At 28.1% G+C, this 27,985-nt stretch overlaps 2 protein-coding genes across 5 annotated transcripts in view; one reads left to right on the top strand and one right to left on the bottom strand.

Moving 5' to 3' along the window:
• Window positions 1–1,921: 1,921 nt before the first annotated feature.
• LOC105430990 (uncharacterized) lies at window positions 1,922–19,040 on the top strand. Its single transcript, XM_089071913.1, has 32 exons — window positions 1,922–2,340; window positions 2,698–2,785; window positions 3,216–3,621; window positions 3,730–3,885; window positions 3,970–4,450; window positions 4,780–5,018; window positions 5,522–5,883; window positions 6,261–6,541; window positions 6,823–7,010; window positions 7,243–7,410; window positions 7,767–7,919; window positions 8,254–8,853; window positions 9,237–9,392; window positions 9,789–10,269; window positions 10,523–10,761; window positions 11,005–11,342; window positions 11,495–11,772; window positions 12,175–12,356; window positions 12,605–12,775; window positions 13,083–13,232; window positions 13,320–13,398; window positions 13,797–14,317; window positions 14,541–14,708; window positions 14,837–15,130; window positions 15,239–15,422; window positions 15,628–15,784; window positions 16,105–16,364; window positions 16,468–17,120; window positions 17,308–17,475; window positions 17,907–18,068; window positions 18,146–18,224; window positions 18,540–19,040. The coding sequence occupies exons 1-32, from the start codon at window positions 2,335–2,337 to the stop codon at window positions 18,780–18,782; spliced, it is 8,091 nt and encodes a 2,696-aa protein (XP_088928039.1). The 5' UTR covers window positions 1,922–2,334; the 3' UTR covers window positions 18,783–19,040.
• Window positions 19,041–19,359: 319 nt separating this feature from the next.
• Window positions 19,360–27,985, bottom strand: part of superdeath (Suppressor of ER stress-induced death) — a 28,785-nt gene continuing 20,159 nt past the window's right edge. For 3 of the 4 annotated variants that reach the window (XM_011644783.3, XM_011644782.3, XM_089071914.1), the window contains 14 exons: window positions 27,619–27,979; window positions 25,831–26,129; window positions 25,172–25,330; window positions 24,489–24,788; window positions 23,847–24,030; window positions 23,494–23,650; window positions 23,336–23,417; window positions 22,965–23,148; window positions 22,457–22,667; window positions 22,005–22,282; window positions 21,681–21,880; window positions 21,167–21,478; window positions 20,910–20,991; window positions 19,360–20,693 (listed from right to left, as the gene is read on the bottom strand). In XM_011644783.3, coding sequence (XP_011643085.2) covers window positions 20,544–20,693; window positions 20,910–20,991; window positions 21,167–21,478; window positions 21,681–21,880; window positions 22,005–22,282; window positions 22,457–22,667; window positions 22,965–23,148; window positions 23,336–23,417; window positions 23,494–23,650; window positions 23,847–24,030; window positions 24,489–24,788; window positions 25,172–25,330; window positions 25,831–26,129; window positions 27,619–27,966 — 2,946 coding nt within the window. In that variant the 5' untranslated portion in view covers window positions 27,967–27,979 and the 3' untranslated portion in view covers window positions 19,360–20,543. Of the gene's footprint in view, window positions 20,694–20,909; window positions 20,992–21,160; window positions 21,479–21,680; window positions 21,881–22,004; window positions 22,283–22,456; window positions 22,668–22,964; window positions 23,149–23,335; window positions 23,418–23,493; window positions 23,651–23,846; window positions 24,031–24,488; window positions 24,789–25,171; window positions 25,331–25,830; window positions 26,130–27,618; window positions 27,980–27,985 lie in introns of all 4 variants that reach the window. The other variant, XR_016138144.1, reaches the window with a different exon arrangement.

Raw genomic sequence — 27,985 nt, forward strand, 5'->3', positions numbered from 1 at the left:
TTTAATTAATACAAATATATAAGGATAATTTCTTTTGTTTAATATATTTTTATTTCATATATTTATTATGATATTGGAAATTGTGATATATTTTGCAACATATTGTACTTTGAGACATGCTAACTACTTTTTTATCAATAACAATTTTAATATTAGCAGCTTAATTACATCATTTTAGTTATTCATAACTACGCAGTTTAGTGTATTCGTTCAGTTTTTACTAAGAAAACTTTGTTGTCAGACCTTCTTTTGAAATATTTCTTTATGAGTATTATTATTATTGTTTTGTTAATACTTTCCAAGAAGTTTATAAAAGATATATATGTCTACGTAAGTTTATCTATTATTTAATATATTTAAAAAACTGCATTTTTATTTTTGTTCAATTCTAATATATTTTTTTATATTTTAAGCGAAATTGTATCCAGAGACATGTAGAGACACTTTTAAAATGATAGACATATATTTGTAACTTTAATTTTTTTTAAACTTTAATATAAGAAAAATTATAATATTTTTTTTATGTTTTAATAAATATTTGTTTTAGGTTACGTTGTAAAATATTTAATTTTTTTCTTTATCTTGTCAACATTAATTTTATTTACATTAGAATTATTTATATTATTAGTAATTATAATATATAACTATTTATATTATATATTAGTAATAATAGTTTATAACATTAAGATAGTTTCTTTATTTAAATTTGTTAAATTTAAAATCTTAGATAAATAAAAGTATTAGGAAAAGATATATTTAGATATAATACTGCACCTACCTCTAAATTTATCAAAGAAGATTTTCTATTCTGTGTATTTAATATACAAATATAATTTACGCACTTTTTTTTATATTAATTATTCAAATATGGATAAGAAATAGACAATTATTGCTATTGCGTTTTCAGTCTGAATTTCCATAAAAGCAGGTATATATAAAGTTTTATACTTTCTTTACGCTTATCTGCTGTATAATAATGTATCATTTTCGATTCTAAATAGTTTAAAAAGAAACTGCTTGATTTACAAAGATATATATATTGATATATTGATATTCGAGATTATTTCGATCAAAGGTCAACGTGTGTCTGTAATCTTTATCTTTTTAAATACTAAAACAATTTATAAAAGTAAGATTTGCTAAGGGTCATGAATGAAATTTTTTTATTATTTATGTATGTATTTGTCGATGTAATTGTAATTAATTTTTTAATTCTATTAAAACATAATAAAATATTTATTAATTTTCTGAATATTTCAAAAAAGTTATATGCATTTTACATACGAGGGAAATAGTAGGAAATAGAACAAACATTTTCAAAAGAATTCTATCACTATATGGATGTATTTTATATTCTATTATTAAATGTTGCGTATTTTTTTTGTTATTATTATTTTTTTATAAACAAATTTTGTTATAAAAAAAATATAATATTTTCCAGACTTTTTTATCATCAAAGATAATAATCAGATAAATACAAATCTTATTTACTAATCAAAATATAAAAATTAATTTATGTAACTTTTTTAAATATTACAATTTTTAATAAGACTTTGCAAAGTTTTAATACAATAAATTAATAATTTTTAGATAATTAAATATAATCCATTAACTATTTCAAAATGTTGTTTCCTCGTGAAATATCATAAATGCTTTTATAAAGCTTTAGACGTAATTTGATAAAATTATATTACATAGAACCGTTAATCTAAATAATTTCTAGATAATTTCTCATCAATATAATTTGTGAATAGCTTGCTGCAAACAATCGCAATTATTAATACTGGCACAATTACTGATAAATCTCTCCAGTTATAATCTATAATTTCTCGTTACTCGTACAATATATTTTTTTTTCAGTTCTTTATTAATTATTGCGCTAGCATATGACGTTTTATGAAAGCAACGGGATATGATAACATAGTTTTATATGAAAAAATGATAGTATCATCATCGGCAAATCTTTGATAAGATATCGATGATATTGTAGATAATATTAACAAAGTAACGAAGAGCAAAAGGCATTTAACAATCTCTCATTTGATCGAGAATTATTCGCGCGAAACATTCATCTGGAAACGTGCTGTGAAAATCGGATATATCATTTGTCCGTGATAGTTGTGCGACTAACTCTCTTTGTACCTTATAACTTATTTCATCTGACGTGATTAAAATATTAATAAAAGTGAAATAATTATTCTACATTGCGATATTAATTTATATAAACACTCGCTTATCTATACTGATAAAATTACGAATATTCATAACGTTGTGAAGTAAAATATAAAGCCATGAGAAAACGAGTGCATTAATAGTGAATGTAATAAAATTCTAATGAAGGTAAGTGCAATAATTGCTGTCAACTAACTCTTTTATTTTTTAAACAGTCATTTTAGTAAAATGAAATATGAATGTCGATAAAAAAATCTTAATAGCGTTATATCTTACGAATAATATATATTTGTTTGATTTAATGCATATACAAATTTGCAAAACATTTTAGTCGTTCATTGAACGCTATTTGTTTTCTATTTATAAATAATTATGGCACGGTAATATATTAAAAAATGATAAAATATTGATCGATCGATGCGACGTAATTAATTGATTGCTAACTGCATAAAGAAATAATACATATGTTCACGAATATAAGTCCTTCATATAGTTTCGAATACAAGATCATACTTCATCTTTCAGATGAGGATCTTTTGGAAACATTTGTTTCTTTGCACCCTGGTCACATTATTCAGCAGAAACGCAGCAGACAAATCTCCCCCTTACGATGGTAATTCCACTTATATTTTATATGTAATACGTTATGCTTCATATCAATTTATCTTTCAAATGATAACTACAAAGAGAATTTAAACATATAACATTATATAATATATAAAATGATATATTTTTACATTTTACGAACAATGCATTTTCTTTAAAACTTGTCCAGTAAAATAAATCTCCTTAATTAATTTTATGAAATCGTATATCGAAAATTTTATATTGTTATAAAATTTAATTTAATATCGCTAACAGAAAAATTTACTTATCTCATATTTATCGAAGAATCTATATATGTCTTTAAATTGATACGAATACATTGATTATAGTTTATGGAATTGTATAATCAGTTTTGCAAGAACATATCACTTTTTGAAATAAATTATTTCCTTTTTATATAAAGCTTTTAGATAACTTATGTAACTTATATTTTGCAGAAACGCTTGTACAAAATGAGGATTCTTCACAAGATGATAATGCCAATGACTATAGATTACCAAATACTGTTAAACCCCTTTCATACGATATTAAATTTATTCCAGACTTAGAAAGTAGTTTTACATTTAAAGGCTACGCCAAAATTGTTGTTGAAGCATTAGAAGAAATTAACAATGTTACGCTGCATGTGGGAAATATCAAAATTGAATTAATAACTATAAGCTCATATGACCTTAAAAATTTTAATGAGACATATGACAATACTACCGAAAAACTCACTCTTCATCTTCCAAAAACTATCAAGAAAGATAAAAAACTAGAAATTAACTTTGAATACACCGGAATCTTATCTGACAATATGATTGGATTTTATAGAAGTTCTTATATCGAAAATGGAACTACTAAGTAAGTGCTACATTGATTGCATTTTATTTGATGAAAATAGAAAAAAATAATAAATATACAATAAATATTATTATTTATCATAATGCAACTTTCTGATTAAAATTATAGATGGCTAGCTGCGACACAATTTCAAACAACACATGCGAGACATGCTTTTCCATGCTTCGACGAACCGAATTATAAAGCAACTTTTACAATTCGTATAGCAAGAGGTACCAATTACGTATCCCTCAGTAACATGCCATTGCTAAATTCTGAACAATTGTAAGTGATAAAAAAAACTTGTGATCGTCAATGTGCCGTCAAGTGACTTTTTACTTCTCACTAATAATATATTTTGTTTTTAAGAGCGCCGGGAGGCAAGATATGGGATGTTTTTGAGCAAACTGTTCCAATGCCCACCTATTTAGTAGCCTTCGTTATTTCGGAATTTAAAAATTACTCCAATGAAGCAAACAATTTTACAGTATGGTCCAAACTATCCACCATTAATCAGACTAATTATGCTTTGGATATCGGTATTCGAGCCCTCGAGCTATTCCACAAAAAGTTCAACCAAGAGTATGTGCTCCCTAAAATGGACATGGTAGCCGTACCTGACTTCTCAGCAGGAGCTATGGAAAATTGGGGATTGGTGACATATCGCGAGTCCCGAATGCTGTACGACGAAGAAGAATCATCGGCGTTGGCACAACAAAGTGTGGCTTCTGTGATTGCTCACGAGCTTACCCATATGTGGTTCGGAAATTTGGTAACGCCAGAATGGTGGAGCTATCTTTGGCTTAGCGAAGGGTTCGCCCGATACTTCCAATACTTTGGCACTGCGGAGGTAAGACCGATATTCAGCATTTTTCACTGTTACACAACTAATAAAATCATCAACATAGTTGAAATATTAAGTATAACTAATTTTGAAAAAAAATCTAAATTTGTATATTCACTGTAATTCTTTTTGTGCAATTTTAATCTACAATTTGTGTAATTTTAATCGTATATTAATATTTTTACAATGAATTCGTATTGACATTACAATACTATCAGCATATTGACATCAGTAATACTAAGAAAAAAGTTAATATTTTTACATTTTTTTAATAATATTTTGCAATTAATTGCTAAATCCTATTTTTATGGTCTACTATTTTTATTTTGTCATAGCTTGAGGACAAATGGGATATGGACAAACAATTCGTAGTGGAGCAACATCAGTCTGCATTAATAGCGGACAGTGTTGAACCGTCTCTTCCGATGACTCGCCCAGTTTTGACTACGTCGCAAATCGCAGGGGTAGGAGATACCATTACCTATAATAAAGGAGCCAGTATTATTCGTATGATGAATCTTATATTCGGACCCGAAAAGTTCAAAATGGGATTACAAGCATACATACAAAACAAGTAAATATGAAATTAATTAAGTATACTTTAAACATAATTAATGCTTAAAAATCTAATTTAAGATTACTCTTGGAAACAATATAATGGGTGAAATAGCCTGTAAAAGCAATAAACTAATGCAATAAAAATATATATATATATATATATATATATATATATATATATATATATATATATATATATTAACAATAATTAATTTAATTTCTTATAAAAAGATAAAAAATTAAATTAATTATTGTTAATATAAAGTAATATAAATTAAATATGTTAGTCTAATAAAAATATATACAAATTTTTAACAGTTTGTATATTGATTAAAAACTATAATATTATTTAATTATGTAAGAAAACTGATTTATTCATTACTTTTACTTATAAATATATATATATATATATACATATATATAGTTTAGAGATATTTTAAATTGTTAATATTTTTATATAAATTCATGTTTATTTTTTCGACATCAATCGAGAGCTTATATTATAAACATATTTTATAGCAAAGATAAAGGATTAGGCAAACCGGATGCTTTATGGGAAGCAATAAATAAAGCAAATCCAGAAATAAGCAGTTCTGTAAAAACTATAATGGATACTTGGACCACAAAACCCGGATATCCTGTTCTTTCAGTTATTAGTGATAACAAAGGCCAATTAACTATTACTCAAGAACGTTTCTTTTTGAGAAACTTGGATAACACTCCGAAAAATGTTACTTGGCACGTTCCGATTACGATAGCAACACAAAACAATCCAAATTTCACTGAGATAACTCTGAGATATTGGATGTCTGATGAAAGATCTAGTGCACGATTCAACATTAAAGATGAAGAATGGTTTATATTGAACGTTCAATCATCAGGTTAGTAAACAGTATCTTTTAGTTATAAAAATAATTTATAGAATTATATTTTATTGTGTCTAATATGTAATTTCTTTATATTATATTGTTTTACATTATTAATTATTAAATTATTGTTAAGTTAATTTACTGTTAAATTACATTAAAAGAGATATTGTAGTATTATAAAATATTATCTATATGCGCAACAGTGTGCGTGCATGCGCGAGTGTGTGTGTGTGTGTGTATGTGTGTGTGTGTGTGTGTGTGTGTGTGTGTGAGCGTTATTAAAATTGTTAATTTCTTAGTAATTTGTTTATTATATATATATATATATATATATATATATATATATAATAAACAAATTACTTAAAAATTAACTTCAATATTTTTCATAGGTTTCTATCGTGTAAATTATGATCATAATGGTTGGAAACGCATTTTTAATGCCTTGACAAAAATTGACAACCTCGATGACATACATGTATTAAATAGAGCTGCCCTTGTAGATGATCTATTAAATTTGGGTAGAGCAGGGTATCAAGATAATGCTTTCGTTTTGGAAAACTTGCTTTATCTTAAGAGAGAAACGAATTACTTGCCCTTTAAAGCAGCATTTAATGGTTTAGAATACTTTAATAAGCGATTCTCAGGATCCACTGAACACTTTTTGTTTAAGGTTAGTTAGTTAACAACATATTGGCAAATTTTTTTGCATAATTACATAATCTTAACTATATTAATAAGTTTCAATCTATCTGTACTATCTATTATATATACATTTTGTTTAATTATTACCATTATATAATATTAATATATTTTCTCTTTATAATATTGTCTAAATATATTTAAACAATTAAAATTTGAAGAAGTGTATGTAAATTTAAATTAAAAAGTAATATTTATTACAAGAATAAGTCAATTGTAAAATAATGTAATGATTCTAATTTATATTTTTAGTTGTACGTTCTGGTTCTTCTCGAAGAAGTACGTTTTAAGTTAGGATATGAGGATCGCGATAATGATGACAGATTAACAATTCTCTTACGACGAGAAGTGAACAACTGGGCTTGCAATTTTGATGACGATGAATGCGTAACAAATTACAGAAATAAATTTACACAATGGAAAGCAAACGATAATCTCCGGTAAAAATTTAACTGTTTTTTTCTTCTCTATTGCGATTTCCATGTGTATGCGATATACAAAAAAAAGTTTTATATTTAAGTATTTCATATTAAGTTACCTGTAGAGTTTTTACAACATACATACAAATTCTTTACGATTATCTACTTAAATGATAAACTTAGAAATTTCAATGTGTCTAGAATTTCAAACAAAAGAATTACTTATAATATCAAATTGTTTAATATTTGACAGCATCAAGCCAAACGAAAGGACCACAGCATATTGTGTAGCTGTAAAACATGGATCCTACGAAGACTGGGAATTTTTATGGAATGAATACAAGAATTCTAATCACGCAGCTGATCAAGTAGTGATTCTAAACGCTTTGGGATGCAGTCAGAATAAAACCATCTTAGAAAAGTAAGATTTGATAAACAAAAATATTACTATTAATTAATATACAGAAGAAAACAAATTGAAGATATATTATTTGTTATAAATAATAAACTACCTATGAATAAAGAACATATTTTAGTAAACATATAATTAAAAGCGTACACAATATATTTTTATTAACAATATATTTATAAATTTAAATGTTTAATAACTTTTAGTAACTCAGTTTGTGTCATAATCATTACTTCATATTTTAAATCGAGAAAAACAATGATAGTTATTATGTTATAATTATTATGTAAATATTGTTTTTATCATTTACATTTTTTTTTATTCATAATAATTTTAATTTAGAATTTTATTATTATAATTTTTTGCAGATATCTGAAATATGCCATTACTCCCTTTGAAACCAGCAAAATTCGTAAACAAGACAGCACAACCGTTTTCGCCGCCGTTTATAATTCTGGTCTGCTTGGAGCCGAATATATTCTTGATTTTGTTGAAAAATATCATAAAGACTTGGAGAATTAGTAAGTTTTAATGCATTAACTGTGTAATATATTAATGGTAATTTATCAGAAATAGAATACAACTAACATTCATTGAATGCCCATTAATAATGTAATAACACACACGCACACACACACACACACACACACACACACACACACACACACACACACACACACACACACACACAATAATTTACAACGTGTATTACGCGTAATTAATTACTTGAAATATATAAACTATACAAAATATTATTAAAATAGATTATTTTAATAATAAATATTAATAAATGTATTAATTAATGCATTACGAAGAAATTATTTTTATATTGATTCATAAAATCTTTTTTTTTAGCTATGGAGGACAGAGTACAATAGCTAGCATCCTCGATGGAGCGTCGCAACGTTTCTCTACAAGCTATTTAGTAAACAAATTCGAAGATTTCATAAGCAAGCATAAAGCGGACTTTGTCTCAATCCAAAAATCTCTGGACTATTCCTTAAAGGTCGCTAAATACGAGTTGAGTTGGCATAAGACCAATTCGAAATCTATGATTCCATGGCTGCGGACATATATTGAAAACATATTTCGTATACCTTCGAATATAGAACCTAAAAAATACGACATTACCATAAAACCCCATTTTGAGAATTTTACCTTCGATGGAAAGGTGAAAATCGAGGCTGAAGTTATAAAGCCGACAACAAAAATTGTTTTGCATTCGTCAGAAATTAAAAACTATGAAGTGAATGTGACAAAAGTGGCCAATAACAAAACAGTGACTATCAGACATACAAGAATTAATAAACCATATGACTTCTTTATAATTTATCTCACTACTGAACTGACAACTGGAAAGATATTGATCGATATCACATACAAAGGTCATTTGAATGCGACAGAGCTTCGTGGCTTCTACAAAAGTTCTTACGTAGATAATGACAAAAATACAAGGTAATGTTAAACATTACAATTGCATTCATTCAATTTGTATTTTACTAGTTAGCATTTAATATCTTTTTAAATATCCTTTTTGTTTCAAAGAAGCTATGTTTTTATAAATAATACAAAAATGCTAAGAAAATTTTTTAAATAGTAATATTATTCATTTATTACTTATTTTGCAATAATGTTTTAGAAATTTTATATTTTATTCTAGCAACTAAACATTTTATTTTAAACTTTAAATAATCAATTTTATTACAAAATGTAATAAATAAGTAAACAAATATGAAATATGAAGATAAGATAAAATAAAAAAGATTTTTTTTATGTTTTGCACGCCATATATAATATTCTTGTATTTAAGATTAAATATAAAATATTTGATATTTTAGATGGCTAGCAGCCTCACACTTGGAACCTGTTGGTGCTAGAAAAATGTTCCCTTGCTTCGATGAACCAGCAAAGAAAGCGGAATTCATTGTTCAAGTTAGCGTACCACGAGATTACACAGCAATCAGCAATATGGACTGGCGTAATATCGAAAAAGTGTATGTATAAATTTAGATACATTTTTTTAAAGAGATTTAATTAAATGTTATTTTTCTACTTAAATGCTATCTTTCTTATCTTTTTATTACGTATGTTCTATTTTGATATACATTTTTGCCTTCGAAAATTAAAAAAAATTAAATTTAATAATATATTTAATATTTTGTAATACAAAAATGTTTCAAAGATACTTTTTTAAAATTGTAAATATAATTTTTCAGAAAATATTATGGTCTTAATATAGTACAGTGCAATAAGCGCGTTATAAGCACGATTGTTATTGCAAACTAAGCGATTTTTATAATGCCTAATTAGCCCCAGAATATTAAGATTAAAATCACTTCTTAATAAATAAATGTTCTTAATAATTAATAAATAATAAATAATTGTTGCAGTGAAGGCCGTCTATTATACACGTTTTATAAAACAGTAAAGATGTCGACGTATCTTGTGGCAGTTATCGTTTCTGATTTTGCATGTAAAACTGTAAAAACGGACAATCCTGAATTATCTGTATGCGCACGTCCTAACGCCATTAGCCAAACCGAATACGCTTCATCCGTAATGCATCCATTGGTGGAATTCTTCGAAACCACGTACAACCAGTCGTATCAATTACCAAAGCTTTCTATGGCAGCATTGCCTGATTTCGGATCAGGCGCCATGGAGAATTGGGGTCTTTTAACGTATAGAGAAGCAAGTATGTTATATGATGAGAATCATTCGCCGATTACAAACAAGCAGAGTATCAGGAACGTGATTGCTCATGAGATCTCCCATCAATGGTTTGGAAATTTGGTCAGTCCTTTATGGTGGAGTTATCTATGGTTGAATGAAGGATTTGCCAGATACTTTGAATATTTTGCTCCCGCTCGAGTACGTAATTAAAACATTCTGCCTACGTAATGTAATGTCAATTTATGATTCGACATTTAAACTTTTGATATATTAAAAATAATTTCTTTTCACAAAGTGCTAAAAGAGTTCTCTAATATTACTCTTTTGCCAAATAAATGCACATCTACAGTTTAATATGATGATAATAAGATAAATATTAAAACAAAAATATTATTCCGTTTAATAATGAGGACTGTTTTAAAAACTGTTAAATTTATTATTTGCATTCTAGACATTTAATGACACGACGATGGACTCGCAATTCGTGGTAGATCAAATACATTCTGCTTTCAGTGTAGATAGTTCCATATCTACACATCCTATGAGTCACGATGTAATGACTGTTCCTGAAATTCGAGGTATATTCGATACAATCACTTATGCCAAAGGTGCTAGCATATTGAGAATGATTGAAAAGACGTACGGAATCAAAATCTTTAACGATGCATTAAGTGATTACCTTAACGCACGGTATGTCTGTAATAATACTTTTTGCAGATACTTCTTTCTTTAATTTACTAATAAAAAATTATTTAATTATTACAATTTTTATTTAGCAAGAATAAAAGTTATTTTTAGATATTTATTCAATAAGAGAAAATATTCAATACGACAAAATATTGTTCTAATACTCAAGATATATAATAATTTTAAGTTTAATTTTATAAATGGGCAGTTTATAAAAGAAAAAAAAATCATTTTTTAATTTTTTAGGAAATACGAGGTTGCCACGCCGGAAGATTTGTATAAATCTCTGCAAAAATATATACAAGATCGTAATATCACAACTGTCTTAAACACATGGACACGTCAATCCGGCTATCCTGTTGTTAATGTCCGAGTTACAAACACTGTTGTATTTATGATGCAAGAACGTTTCTTCCTTAAAAAAAATAATTCTAACACTATGTGGCACATTCCAATCACATGGACAACAGTTCAAAATAGTTCCGAAGATTTTGATACCACACCAAAATTATGGTTGACCACAAAAGCAAAAAGAATTGAAATGTCATCAGAATCACCCTGGATATTCAATATACAGCAATCAGGTAATAAGCAAAGCAAATTAACAATCAGAACAAAGACATGAGAAAATAGACATAATGAGCAAATACTATACTTGAATTATTGTATTATGTATTTAATATGTTAACATATTTAATATGTTAAGATTTGCGTTTAAAAATGCATTTGTTTCTAGGCTATTATCGTGTAAATTATAACGAGAAACATTGGATGGATCTGATTGATTATCTTAATCATGAGGATTTCGAAACAATTCATGAAATTAATCGCGCAGCACTAATTGATGATCTGATGAATCTTGCAAGAGCAAACTACACCAGTTATAAGACTGTTATATCAGCTACAATGTATTTGCAAAGAGAAACAAATTATTTTCCCTGGCGCGCATTTTTCAATAATCTGCCTTATTTGGAAAAACGTTTTGCGGGACGCGATATCGAAAGCTTGTACAAAGTACGTATTTTATAATTATGTGTAATGCATATATTATAATTAATATGTTTATTACACAGAAATATGTTTATTCTATTGAATATAAATCAAATTTTCTCATAATTTCTTTTATTTCGTTTATTAGTAAAATAGTTGTTATAAATTTTTTGTTACAATCTATACTTGGAATAGAATTAAATTAAAATAATTTAATTATTTCATAATTTTACATTTATTAATATAATTTCTTAAATCTTTTTATTCAAATAAAATGTCTTACTTGTAGAATATTTTTTAACATACTCTCAAATTTTATTTTAAGCTACAAATTCTACCTTAGGCTTTCTGATTGTTTATGTTTATTTTTATAAGAAATCTTATAAGTAACATTTTATAGAGAATGATAAATGATTTTTTTTTTAGGAATGGTTAACATTATTAGTAAAACAGCTTTATACACAATTAGGCTTTGAGGATAATGGAAGTGATAATGATCTAACTAAAATGTTAAGAATATATGCTCGTAATTGGGCATGTAAATTAGATATAGCAGATTGTAAATTCTATGCTGCAAAATATCTCCAAAAGAAACAACATTCACGAAAGTAAGTTCAAATTAAAATATGTTTATTTTTTTCTATTTAGTACAAAGCGTAAAATGTTGATTATGTATACATAAAACTTGTGATAAAAGTAAAAAATAAGTTATATTTAACAAATATAGAGAAAAGCAAAGTACAAACTAAATAATATATATATATATATATATATATATATATATTATTTAGTTTATATATATTTAGTTTATATATATATATATATCAGCAGAATTCAATTATTAATTCTTTTACAGAATCCCACCAAATTATCGCGATGTCGTTTACTGTACAGCCATGAGATCGGATAAGACAATCAATACTTACAATTTCCTATGGAAGGAATACTTGAACAGTAATGTGCATACAGACAAACTTGTAATTCTTAACGCGTTGGCTTGTTCAGAGAACAAAATTGTTTTAGAAAAGTAAGTATACATAATATCTTGAATTTTCTCCATATATATGAATATATAAATATGTTATAACAAATTAAATTTATTATTTTAAATTTATTATTTTTAAAATATAATATTATTTATAAAATATAATAAAAATTATCAAAATACACAACTTATTTTATAAATATTTTGATGTTCAAATTTATTGTTATTGTCTTATTGATTTTATGAGAAAGAAAATTTATTAAAAATTTTTGAAAAAAAACAGCTATAATAAACTAATTATATTAATAGATTATAATATATGTATAATAAATTTATTTGTTAAAACAAGGCTATTGCGAGATGCAGTCGCAGAGAATTCACCCATACGATACCAAGATAGTGCAAAAGTATTCTCCAGTGTTTATGATGCAAGTTTAATTGGTGTTGAAGTTGTCATGCAAGTTATTGAAAAATATTATGATGATATACTGCGTCAACAGTGAGTAAATAATTTTATATAATAAAGATTGTACAATAACATTATACATCATACATTACATATACAATATATTATATTTTATTATAGTTTTTATGATTATACAAAAATTGGAAATATAGTTAGCGCTTTGGCAAGCAGACTATCTACTCCTGAACTCTACAATCAGGTAATTTACCATACTATACCATATTATATCATTTTGACTAATTTTATCTAATCAAAATTGCAAGAGAAATAAAAACTCTCAAAAATAAAAACAATAATTAAATAAAAACAATAATTAAATTTCTCGAGAATTATATATACTAGTTTCTATTCTATTAAATAATAAATTAAAATAGCAAGTTAATAACTAAATTAAGTCAGATATTTATAATTAGTAAAGTCTTTGAACTTCTTAATAAAATTTTTGTTCAGAAAAATCAAATCTCTAACCTCATCAGAATATATAATTTTTGCATTTTTTCAAATATTTTTTACACAATCTTAATAAATAACAAATTACTATTTAGAATTCTGAGCGTTAAACAATATGTGTTCAATTAAATTTATTTTTATTCTCAGTATCAAAAATTACTTACCTGGTTAGTTGATAAGGAACCGGAATTCGAGACATCCGTCCAATCTTATTTGGCAACGGCGAAGTATGAATTTGATTGGTACGACAAGAATGTACCAGTAATTTTTGAGACATTAGACAATCTATTTCCACACTACACGTACCGCTTGCCGAAGACACTTCATCCAAAACTGTACAATATAGATCTTACACCTGATATGGAAAAAGGAACCTTCGAAGGAACAGTAGAAATAAAAATCGCAGTTCGAGAAAGTACTTCATTAATAGTTTTGAATTCTCACCATCTCACTACAGAGTCAAATATCAAAGTCTTCAGAGACAACTTAGAAATAAAATTATTGAATCATACAAAACGTATTCCTCAACAACAAATTAGATTATATTTATCCGAATACCTACATGTGGACGAGGAAGTAACAGTGAAAATCAATTTTAATGGAACTCTTAATGATAATATGAATGGATTTTATCGCAGTTCTTATTTCGATCAAAATGGAAACGTACAGTAAGTATAATATTTAATATTTAAATAATATTTAATTTAATTTATAACATGCAATAATAAATAACATATATTTTGATTTACTTAAAAAAAACATGTAATTTTATATCACTTTTTAGCTTCCTAATTAAAAATATTAATTATGACAACACATTAATGCAAAAATGACAAAATTAAATTAACTCTATTATTTTTTATTTATCTTGCTTTATTTATTCTTTCATAGTTGGCTAGCTACAACACAATTCCAGCCTACATATGCCAGACAAGCCTTTCCCTGCTTCGACGAACCAGCGTTTAAATCGAAATTCACAATTAACATTCAAAAACTAAAGAAATACAACGCATTGAGTAATATGCCAGTAAATACGACAGCATCACCTAAATCATCAAAGTAAGTACAATTGGAAATACATTTAACAAACTTGAATATATATATAGAAATTTTTGAAATATTTAGTCTAGTAACATAAAAAGTATAAATTAAAAGGTTTACGTTATTACAATTATCTGTTATTTTAGGAACGAAAATTATACGTGGGTCACATTCCAAACTAGCGTTGAAATGTCGTCATATCTAGTGGCGTTTGTTATCTCCGAATTTAAATCTGCGAAACCTGAGAATGCAATTGTCAATGTATGGGGTAGACCGGAAGTCATAAAACACGGCAATTACGCTCAAGATATCGGCAAAAAGATTATCAATGCATTAGAAAATTTCACGAATATTGATTATGCTTTACGCAAACTAGACTTGGTCGGAATTCCAGATTTTTCAAATGGCGCGATGGAAAACTGGGGTCTTGCTACCTTCCGGTAATATTACTATTTTTTTTAACATTTGTTACGTACATATATGGCATCTAGATTTACTACAATTAATTTTTTCTATACGATACATGTAAATAATGATATTTTTAACAGTGAATACGGACTCTTCTACGATAAAAACGAAATCACAGCCTCAAGCGAAAGATACCTAATCACCGTAATAGCCCATGAACTTACTCATATGTGGTTTGGAAATCTAGTTACTTGCGAATGGTGGGATTACATTTGGCTCAATGAAGGTTTTGCGCAATATTTCGAATCGTTCATATCCGATCGGGTAAGACTTTCTTTTCACCAACAAAAAAATAAAAACTTTGTTTTGCAAAGTTTTTCAAAATTTATTTTTCTTTATAAACTTGAGTTCAATTTCAGATGTATTCAAATTTTAAAAAAATCAAATTTATCATAAACTTGAATCTTTCTAGTGATACAGAAATCATAAATAATAGAAGCAATAGTTTTTATTTGCGTTATTTCTTTAGATACTGCCAGATTACAAGTTCATGGATCAATTTGTGGTTTACGAGCTGCAAGCTGCTCTATCAGAAGATGATTCGCTTTCAGCACATCCAATGACAAATCCCGTTGAAACACCAAAGGAAATAGCTGACGTTTTTGACTATGTCACTTACGGAAAATGTATGTATCTTGTATAAATATAAACATCTGTCTTAATGCTCAAGATGTGTCACGCATAACATTTAATATCCTTGTGAGAATTTCAATTTTTCACGATTTTTAAGCTTCCATAAATACAAAATATAAAAATTTATGCAAAGCGCGAAATAGTTATAAAATTTATTATTATAAATTTATTATTCCAAAAGCGAGTTATAACAACGTTTTGTCTTATAATTTTAGAAAACAGTATTACTAAATTAGATGCAAAGCTTATGTATATATCGATATTTAAGGCGTGAAACTCTTTAATATTTAATATAAAAATATTTGTATTTCAGCTGCCAGTGTCTTACGAATGATGTTTAACGCATTTGACGAAGAAATTCATTTAAAAGCACTCCGCAATTATCTAACAAAACGACAATACAAGACGTCACGTCCTACGGATTTATGGGAAAGCTTCGAATCACTTACATCGGTACCAATTAACGAAGAGAGAAACGCAAGCGTCGAGGAAGTGATGAATACCTGGACGAATCAGCCGGGGTATCCTATCGTCACTGCTACTTTAGATGGTTTTCTATTAACGCTTACTCAGGTAACATCATAATCTTATATCGCTTTTATATCGCTTTTCAGCTATACATTTTTTTTCTCATATCTGATTTTAAAATATTATAATTTAATGTGTTGTTATATAGGAACGATTCCTAATGGATAGAAATGTCTCTAGCGACGAATTTTATTGGATACCAATTGAAATATTTGTCCCAGCCGATTACTTCAATTCTTTTACTTTAAAACACAAATTTTGGCTAGGAGCAGAACCTGTAAAGACATTTATCAATCCGACTAACGATTGGTTCATCGTGAATTACAAACAAACCGGCTTCTATCGTGTAAATTATGACGCTGAATCATGGCAACGATTAATTACCAAATTGAATAATAAAGAATTCGAAGCTATCGACGTCTTAAATCGTGCCCAAATTGTAGACGATCTCTTTAATTTGGCTCGCGCTGGTTACGTAGACTATGAATTATTGTTGAACGCAACGAAATATTTGAAACAGGAAACGAATCATTTACCCTGGAAAGCGTTCTTCAACGGCCTATCGTACGTCTATGAAAGATTTGAAAACACCGAATTTCAACATAATTTAAGCCAATACGTTTTGAATTTATTATCTAACATGACTGAAAAGATAAATTTCATTGATAACGAAAATGACAAACATTTGGATAAGTTAAATCGAGAACTGATTCTCCAATGGACTTGCAAGCTTAATCAACACGAATACATCTTAAAATCTGTGGAACTATTTAAGGCTTGGCGTAATGATTCTTCTAAACGGTAAAATTTTAACAAGCTTTGACAATATCATTGAACTTACATTTATTCCAATTCTCTTCTAAAATCTGATAGAAAATTAAATGTACCTGTGCATATTAGCTTAATTATAAAATTTAGCTTAATTATAAAATAGATATCTTTATTATCAAATTTATGATATTTTATATTAAACTTTTCTTATTTATAGAATTCCAATTAATGCACGACCAGCTGTCTATTGCACTGCATTGAAATACGGAACTCCGGAGGATTGGGAATTTCTGTGGAAACAATATCTAACGACAAACTTTGCAACGGAAAAGAAGATCATTATAAAGGCACTTGGATGCTCAACAAACAGAGAAGTGCTTCAAAGGTAAGTTTCCAAACAGAGAAAACAACAATAGCATTATACTATTTTAAAACTTACAGGATTTTAGGTTTTATCATTCTTATTCTTCTAATTTATATAACATATAACGAAAATATGTGCATAAAAATAACTTAGAAAAGTTAACTTGATTCTAACATTTTTAATAATATTTGATATAATAATTAAGTAATGAATATTAAAATATATATACATTGTTATCTGTATTTCTTAAAAATAAGAATATTTGAAACAATAGAATATTAAATCCATCACGGAATTAATAAAAATTTGTATAATCATAATCTCTTTATTACTTGTTTCCATCTTTGTTATTAATTATTTGTTTTTATCTACTATATTATTATACTATATTTTGTAATGACAATAAACACTGTGGACTCATTTTAAACTTATAATAACTTCTTTTTAAACAGATACTTGAAAGAAGCCATTGAAATACAGAAAAATCCTGCAAACTCTAAAATTCGACGACAAGACGTTTCAGCAGTATTTAGTTCCGTATATAGCACAGGTTCAATTGGAGTAAATGTTACCCTCGACTTTTTATTAATAAATGTCAGGCATATACACAGTTAGTGAGTATCAGTATTACAATACTACAATATTATAAATACAGTAATAATATTCTTATATTTATACATTTCCATTACAGTTTCGACAATTGGGACGATGTCGCAAGTTTGCTTGTTAATGTAGCATCACATGTATCAAGTGAATATCAACGAGACAAGGTACGATTTGTTTGAATTTTTATTTCAAAAAAGTGACAGAATCAAAATTTTTTAAAATAAGAACTTTTGTTTATATATTTATTTTTACGTATTGTTATTTTAATTGAATTACTTGTCAGTACTAGCTGATTTCAAAGTTTCCTACAATATATTATTATGTTAAATATGTAACTTTGATATACATTGTTTATATATTTTTAATGTATATTTTATATCTAATGATTATATCAATTAATTAATTATATAAAGCAGAAAAATTATAAATTAAAATTATCTAATATATTAAATGGCAATAATATATCCTATTTTTTTCAGGTGTTAGTGTTCGTCGAACTTTATTCAGACCTACATCCTCCATCAGCCAGAGAAAAATTATTTTCTGCAATTAATACTGCGGAAACTAATTTAATATGGTTGACAAATAATGGTCCTAAAATTAGGGAATGGATAACGAAATTCCAGCCTCAAAAAGGAAACAGTTCTCCAAGGATTGAATCATTTAATGTCATTTCTATGATTTTTATTGCTTTAATATCATACTTTTTAAGCTATTACTAAAAAACTTAAAATTAAATTAAATTAAATTAAAAATAATGGCGAAGATTTTTCTTTAGCTTTCTCTTATGCAAAATAAAAAAAATGTATTCTTTATGAATCATATTTTCTTTATATAATGTTTCTTTTTTTATAGAAATCTATATAGAATAACAGCGAAATTATATTTTATTCATGTATATAATATTTTATCGTATTTTAATATAAAAAACTGTACCTTTAATTTAAATAGTATAAAATATATATATATAATAATAAAAATATTTCGTTTATTAAAACATTCCTCAATTATATATTACAACCAATTGATGTTTGTTTATTAATTATATTTATCTCATATCTTAATTAAATTTGAAAAGTGCATTGAATATTTCAGAAACAATACTTATGAAATTATTTGATAGGATGTTAGTGTATACTTACCGTAAAATAGAACAATAATGTAGAAAAAATAACAATAAATTGCTTTATATTAACAATAATTAATAAAACTAATACTAGTTTCATTATAGCTATAATGAGATATAATTAAGAAATCAATTTTTTTAATGTCTATTTGAAAAGTTTTAAAGTTCGTAAATTAATAATGAGAAAACACATCCTTGTTCCTTTATTAATAAACAATGAAATAGGTATATGACAAAGTTTGTAAAAAAATTAATATAATTTTATTATATTTATATGACGTGTAATAGGTATTTTCAAAATAAAGTAATATTATTTTCCGTAGATGTTTGCTGTTATAAAATACAGTTTGCCACATAGGCATACGAATCTTTAGTGAATAGTTGAATTTTATCGCATAATTGTTAGCAACTGGTCGATAATCATTTGTTAAGAATAAAAGATTCTTTCATATTCTAAGTACATGAAGCATTAACTCATGCTATAGACAATATTTAATTTTTTAAGCAAAGAATTTTCAACGTAAGTATAGTATATATTTGCCACATTATACATATAAATATTTTTATTGTCTTTATTAATGAGCGATTAAAAATATCTAGTTGTTCAACATGCATTATATCGAATGTTTTTCAGTGGTCGCTGAAAACGCGACTCCTATTAATTATGAATTATATATGAATTTCTCTGATGATTTGTATCAATTATCACTTCGATCACTTTGACCTGATGTACAATTGTCTATAATGACATACTTATAAACTGATTTTTAGCAATATTTAGTTAAGAATACGTATAACTTTAAGATTGAGAATTTTACAACAAATCCGCTACTTCTCATAATATCCATTTTTACTTCGAACATAAATCCTCTCTTCTGCTCCTTTGGTCTATCTAGTGAATTCACAATAAAATTCTTCAGACTTAGAGTGATGTTTATAGCAGTTATGATCCGAGATCTATTGTAAAGGGATTATTAATGCTATCAATCCTCCCACATATATTTAAAATATGCTTCGTAATCTAGCGGCATAATCAGGAATGTGAACGTGCCATATTATGAGAGAATACCATCTCTCTCTCTTTCTCTCTGTGTTATAAATATCGCGATAATGACGGCCCATATATTTACAAATACATACAAAAACATTTAATACTCTTGTATGATTTAACGAGACTACTTCACAATTTCATTCGACTTATTCCATCTGTCAATTTATCATACAGAATTTTCGCGCGTCACTTGGCGCTAAAAATTCGGCGAAAAATCAAACGTGCGCGATATGAAACATCGATCCAGTCACGATTGAGAAACAATCCCGCAGAGAAAGAATAATTTTCTGTCAATATCAACTATTATTACGCAGTGTTTCTCTGTAACCAATCGCGAATCGTCGCGTGATTGTTATGGATCCATCGTATATTGGCTTCCGCTTGTTCCATCGCTTGTTGTATGGTTCGCGTTGCAGTACCAAGTTCCTCAATATGACTCTTTGCAAATTCTACCAGCTAGAAGAATAAGATATAAAAAGTGAGCATATTGCACTTTTTTTCAAAGAATCACTTTTTTTCAAAGAAATAACAAGATTTCTATAAATATTGATTATGCGTATTCCGCTTATCGAATTTACCGGAAGATTAATATTTGAATTATTTTTTATTTTAATTTAATTTTTTATTTATAAATTATTTTCAAGTTTGCTCAAATCAGAATATTAAACTTACGTCTTTTAGTTCGTATTTCGTGCTTATTCCTCTCGTTGCCGATTTTACAATGTTATTGATGTTTGATAATGACGTTCCAAAACTGGAAATAATAAAAGGTATATGTTACATCAAGTTTTAACAAGTAAAACATAATTGTACATTTAAAATAAAAATTTATAATAATAAAAATTTTCGGGTTTTTCTAGTAATTTCTCTATTTTTTTCTGTGTTATAATAACACAAATATATAAAAATAAAAGATAGATAACTATTACTATTTCCTCAGATGCTCCCAGTTGTTTCTGAAGTAATCAAACACGAGCGGTTGCCCGACGATATTGTTGGCGATCGATCCAAAAACACGGGCAGCATCCTGCTTTCTGATGCCTGAATTTTCTGTGACAGCCCAATCTACGAATCGACTGAGCAACCATATTTCTCTTGTGCAAGCTAATGCTTGCAAAAGCAGATCCTTTTCCGATCCCACATTAGTTCCTCGGTATCGTTGCCAAGCAAATTCCCATTCGCTTTGTCCACCCACGCGAATCGCTGTGCAATAAACGACGCTCTTCAAGTTCGGGGAAATTCTAAAAGTTTTTAATAGTTATAAAGATAAATAATTTTATCAATTATTCTCTAGAGATAATAAAGAATTCAGAATAAAACAATTAATGTACAGCTAATGCTAATAGGACAAATTATATAACTTTATTATTTTGTGTATTTAAAAACATGATAAAATATCAATAAATAATCTAATCATCTAAATAATATAATATTTCTATTTACGGATTATTAACGTCCGGATTCGGAGTGTTACGCCAATCCTTAAATTGATGTACAGCATTTGTAACGCAATCCTCATGGCCGAAGTTACACGCCCAATTTAGAACATCAATCCGAGTAAAGACTGTCAGCTGAGGATCTCCCACTTTGTCAATAAAACCAACTTGCTTGTACACATTGTCGAGCAGTTTCAATATATACAACTAAAGAAAGTTAAAGAGTACGTTATATCGCTAATACTAATTGTAAGATATAAAATTAAGCAGCAATTGATATTTATTTTTTATAAATATTTAACATTAATCTTTTCGCTTGATAAATAATTACCCTAAATTTGTCATAGCCCTGTGTTTTGATTAGCATATCGTTAAGATAGTCCATAGCATTAAAAGCTGCTTTCCAAGGCAAATATTCAATTTCATGGGCCAAGTAAGATGTAACATCGAATGCGATGGTGTAATCGAGCTTACCAGCTCTAGCCAAATTAAGAGCATCATCGATCAACTGTGCTCGGTTAATCGTTGAGATGTCTTTGAAATTTTGCTTATTCAATTGTTTTATTATCATCTGCCAGTTTGCCCTATCATAATTCACTCTGTAATATCCTATAAAATATGCAAAAAATATTTTATCATGTTTATACTTTTATAATATTAGACAAATAAACCTATCATTTTTTTAAATATTTTTAAAAAAGTAGTTGAAAGTAAATCTCTTTCATTTTTACAACAAAAATTATCATTATTTTATCGTAAGTATTTAATTCATGATATAATTACCAGTTTCTTGCACGTTGAAAAGTATCCACTGAGAGGAGCTTACATCTAAATCATTAAGGATGATTGAGCGTTCCGCTTTCATCCATTTCATGGGCTGAGTGTTATTGAAGTTTAATTGCTTTTCGCTCGTATAAGTGATAGGTACCCACCATAATGGCATTTCCGACTCAGATATGACTATCGTGGCGCTATTACGAAGCAAAAAGCGTTCCTGCGAGAAGTAGATGATACGCATAATATTATTATAAGTCATGTCAAACATAAATTATACGTTAATCGAATTATTATAGGTAACAACATGTAATGCAATATAATATATATTTAATGATCTTTTTTTATGACAAAATAATATTTATATATAAAAAAAAAAATAAAAGACATACGAATCAGACACATGATTTTAGAAATGTCACGTCTATTTATTTAATTATTATTATTATTAAATTATTATTTAATGAATTATTTTATTCTTTTATTTTATATATTAAATTTTTAATTATCGGCATACCTGTGTCAACGAGACGCTACCATTTTTATAGTTTCGCGTAACGGTGACTACAGGAAAACCAGTTTGTAGGGTCCAAGTATCCATTATTTCTTTAACAGTTACGTTTGGGTCAAGTACTTTATCTTGGTGAGCCTGTTTGGTCAAAGCGTACCACAAATCGTTTTGCTCAGCACTTTGATAGGCTCTATCGAAAACATAGAAATACCATCAATTATTTCTATTTGCGTTATATAAAAATTAATTTACAAAATTTTATTTACATTTACAATACCGTAAAATGTCAATTTTAATCATTATTAATTTTAAAATACTTTATTTATAAATTGTCATAAAATATTAGAATATTAGTTAATTAGTTAATTTTTACTCACTTTCCATTTAAATAATTACTTAGACCCTTTTTGAAAACTTCTGTTGTCAGGAAATGATCCATCATTCTTATTATGGAAGCACCTAGACAATTTCAGTACAGCTATAATTAGACTAATTTTATTAAAAATCATCATAATCCCCACGAACTATCAAGTACCTTTCCCGTAAGAAATCTTGTCAAAGATTTCACTGATCTCATCCGGGTGGCCAACTTCAATAGATATGGGATGAGAAGACTCCAAAGCGTCTAAACCAAATACATTTTGAAGATCGTGAACGACGAATTGTTCCAGCGCTTTCCACGTTGGTTCTACCTACGTTTTAGAAAGTTATATTTTATATTTTAATTTTATATTTTATATTTCATATTTTACAATATGATATATAGAACGCATCAAGTGCGTTCGAAGAATCAAACATCCTCTGATTTCATAAATCGCCGATTTGCCAACACGCGACGTCGCGATACAGCAAACTCAATATCGTATGCAATACGTAAATATTGCTTACAGCATCCATGCCGATATACTCCATATAACTGGCAAAACCCTCATTCAACCAAAGATCCGTCCACCAACTTGGAGTCACTAAGTTTCCAAACCATTGATGCGCGAGCTCGTGAGATACCACAACGGCTACTCGCTGCTTGCTGCTACTGGTCGATACGCCGTCCTGATATAACATTGCTGTCTCTCTGAATCAACAAAAGTAACAAATTGATTGCCTTCTCATATATTTATTAGCATATACCTTCTGTATTCCATTTATCAATTTATAATCATAAAAAAATAATATCGAATTTTATAAACTACCTTTTTCAAATGATAACTGACAGAAGTATTTGCTGTTATTTAATAGTCACAGAATCGTATCGTTATGCAAATTTAACAGTTTACATACATATTTAACAGCAATTTGTGATAAAACGAACGATTATCTTTGTTTTGTTTATAATAAATAGAAATACATGGAATGTCTATGCAAAGGAATAAATATATTGTGAAACATTTAGATAATTACTATGTATTGCAACGTGTTGGAACTCGTTTAATACATATTTAGAATATTATAAAATAGGATTAATAATATTATTTTACTTTGTATAGCAACAAAGTGAATGTCACATAATTATAATCATCAATCTATTCTTACCTGTAAGTTATCAATCCCCAATTTTCCATAGCGCCAGCGGAAAAGTCGGGTAGCGCGATCATATCCATCTTCGGCAAAGGGAACTTGATCTTGAAATAGTCTTCGTAGTATCTGAGTACTTTCGGTCCAATATCCAAACTGTATTGTGATTGATTAATGGCGTCGTGACGCGCCCAAACTCGAAAGTTGCTATCTTCTGATTTCCGTACATCAAAGTCGGAAACTATGAAGGCCACCAAATATGTCGACATTGGTACCGAACGCTCGTAATGATCCCAAACATACGTATCTAAACCGGGTCTGAATATTAAGCAAAAATAAAATATTCTTTAAAATTTTGCATTTAACTATACTTTCTAAAACTGACTACTTTAAGAGAAATCTATCTTAACTATGTTACAAATTACGATCGTATTTATCTTTGATCGCTAAAATGCAAAAATAATATTTTGCAAATTTTGAAACTTTATCCATGTCAAATGGAATGATATATTAGACTTTTTATAAAATATTTATTTTAGAAAAAGATAACATCATTTTTCACATTACGATTATATTTCGTCCTAAACAAAAATCCATCCAGTTAATCGTGAATTCGATCGTCGAAATTCCTCGAAGATAATATTGGATTTATACAACAACACAACGACGCTACTCGTAACACGAAACATAGAATTACTCACACTGGCATCGGTTCCCCTTTCCTGGGCATATTTGAGATAGATGTCATGTTTCTGGGACGCGCTATGTTGATCTGGAACTTGGCTTTTAGAGCCGGTTCGTCGAAGCACGGGAAAGCACGGCGCGCATCCGTTGCTTGAAACTGAGTCGCGGCAATCCATCTATAATGCAGAATCCAGATATCTTTGGCAAATAGTCGAGAGGAACCCTTGTTTCTTATTGAATCTGTACGTGAGCCAAACACGCGACCGCAACGAGACTATTCAAAAGATAATCACTTGTTCTTTAATCAAAATAGTTTGCGACAATAAATCCGACTACGAGACAATGTTAGAAATCAAAAGCGAAAGATAATTAAGAACGTCTTTTCTCTCTCTCCTTCTCCCTCTCTCTCTCTCTCTCTCTCTCTCTCTCTCTTTGAAAAATTAATTTAAATTTGTCTTTTGATGTTTAAACTTATCTATAGAGTAATATCACCATATGTTATCTGATAGAGCATTCTTTAGATTGAAATTTTTAGAGCTTAAAAATAAAAAATAAAATAATTTTATATTGGAATGCGCTTTAGATGAAATGGCACTTTTTATTCAAAATAATTCAAGCGCGAAGGAACAAATCTAAATTTACACCGGCCACGAAATTCAATTGCGGCGTCGTTTACCTCGTCTGATTGCCGACCGTATACGAGCTCCTGTAGAAACCCTGCAAGTAGTCGTTCAAATGGCCAATGAACTTGAGATGCACGACGTATTGCTTGCCTTTCCTCAACGTGTTCGATGTTCTAATCACGTGAAATTGCCTGTCGGTGTCGTTTCTCTGCTCCGCGATCCCGATCACCTTGGTCTTGTTGCTTTTACCCGAGTATTCCCTGATATTCGTAAAGCTCTCGTCGATCTTCATGTCGGCGGCGTGCAACGTAACATTGCTCGTGTCCATTGTTACGTTCACCAAAATTTTAATCTGAACAAAATCATTAATATTTCTACTTTTACAAGACAACGCTTATAAACGCGAATCAGTAACATGTTTAATCTTCTCTAAAACCGCAAAATTTGAATACTGTATTTTTAATTATTTTTACAATTTTTGATTAACTTTTTTTGATTATGCAAAGTTTCTTGAATAACACGCACATAACATTTTTTTAAATTCAAGGTACATATTTAGATATAAATAAAAAAAAACAGATTTTTAAGCCTATATATAGAAGAAGAGAAGACATTTATAAAAGAGAAAGAAGAAGAAGAAGAAGAAGTATTAAAATATTCTTCCTTGACTACAATTCGAAAGATCATCGCGAGCTAAGACAGACAGAAAGTGAAAAGAAGAAAAATGAAGTTTGACGGGGAATTGAGATCGGGACGCACGTGATCTGCCTAAGTCTCTATATTCCCGCATGGATCTAACATATGAAAGTGAACGGTTGCGTCAATCACTAGGCGCGTCTCTTCGACGGCAGCTTACGCATGGAATTGAGAATGAAGTATGCAGAAAAACATTACGCTTTCAATTCTCACTAGAAAGTAGATGTTACGCTATAATTTCGCAGTTCAAACCGGTTTATCTTTCAATAATTTAAAATCGTGAAGAAATCTTTTACAATGTCAAAGCAAGGAGAAATATTACAAAACGCTTGAATTTATTATTAAATATGACAGTCAAATTCAACAAATTTAGAATATTAAATTAATACTAATTAATACTAATTAAATTAATAATAATTTTTAAATAAAATAATCTATATTTATATAAAAAGTGTTGTTCTACAAATTCTGGAGAATTATAAAAAAATTATAAGACACTTAAGATTCTGTCCGCCGAGTAATGCCATCTATTATTCTATTGTTTAAAATTTATCTTGACTTATTACATTGATTATTTATTTACTTATCGGTATACATTCTTTTCGATATTTATTCACTTATTGCGATAAATATCACTATATGTTTCAGTGATCGAAGGAAAACACTCGTTCTAAGGATATCCAAATTCGATTCCTGGCTAAGGTAATATTTTCCGCAATAGAAATTTCATGTAGGAAGAAAAAAAAAGAGTTTAATCGATTTTCAGATTATTGATTTAGAATTTAAGTCTTTGAGCTGCTATGTTAGAAGTCTGTTAGTAATAACATAGTTGGTACATAGTTTGCGATTTAAGCAATTACAAATTTATAGATACAAATTCAATTTAAAAAAAAAAATTAAAAAATTATAAAATCCTGTCCGCCAAATAGTGACGTCTATTATTCTATTGTTTAAAGAATTATATTTAAGTTAAATCCAATAAGACTTGTTGATAAAACAATATCACATCCTTGATAAATGTATATAAACTATTTAAAAAATTAATAAAAAAAAATTATTTGTTATAATATTAGTAAAATACTTCAACTCAAACAGAATATCTTTCGTTAGATATTAAATGTATCACTAAAATAAAAAAATATTACCTCGCCGTTGAAGGTAAAGTTGCCCTCCCATATGAAAGGTATCAGCCACAATTCGTACAAATCCGGCATGACAGACTTCGGTAATCTGACATCTAATTTCTTCTTTGTTAGCTTCGGAAAACCTCTCCCGGTCTCCAAGAGCGAGCTGCCATCGGAGTATGGTTGAACTTGTTTTTCCTCGAGGCACGGTGCAAAATGGTATACTAACAAACCGGTGATAACCAAACTAATCAGAAAAAATGCGCCCAAAAGGAAGGCGCCACACCGGGAAATTGTGCAGCCTCTTTTGCGTCCGAATGTGGTTGTATGCGCGTCCATCATTGCCAGAACCTCGCGAGACTGAGTCATATCATGCGTGAGCCTGAAA

The sequence above is a fragment of the Pogonomyrmex barbatus genome, unplaced genomic scaffold, assembly GCF_055798465.1.
Source record: "Pogonomyrmex barbatus isolate J1 unplaced genomic scaffold, ASM5579846v1 scaffold12, whole genome shotgun sequence".
Lineage (NCBI taxonomy): Eukaryota > Metazoa > Arthropoda > Insecta > Hymenoptera > Formicidae > Pogonomyrmex > Pogonomyrmex barbatus.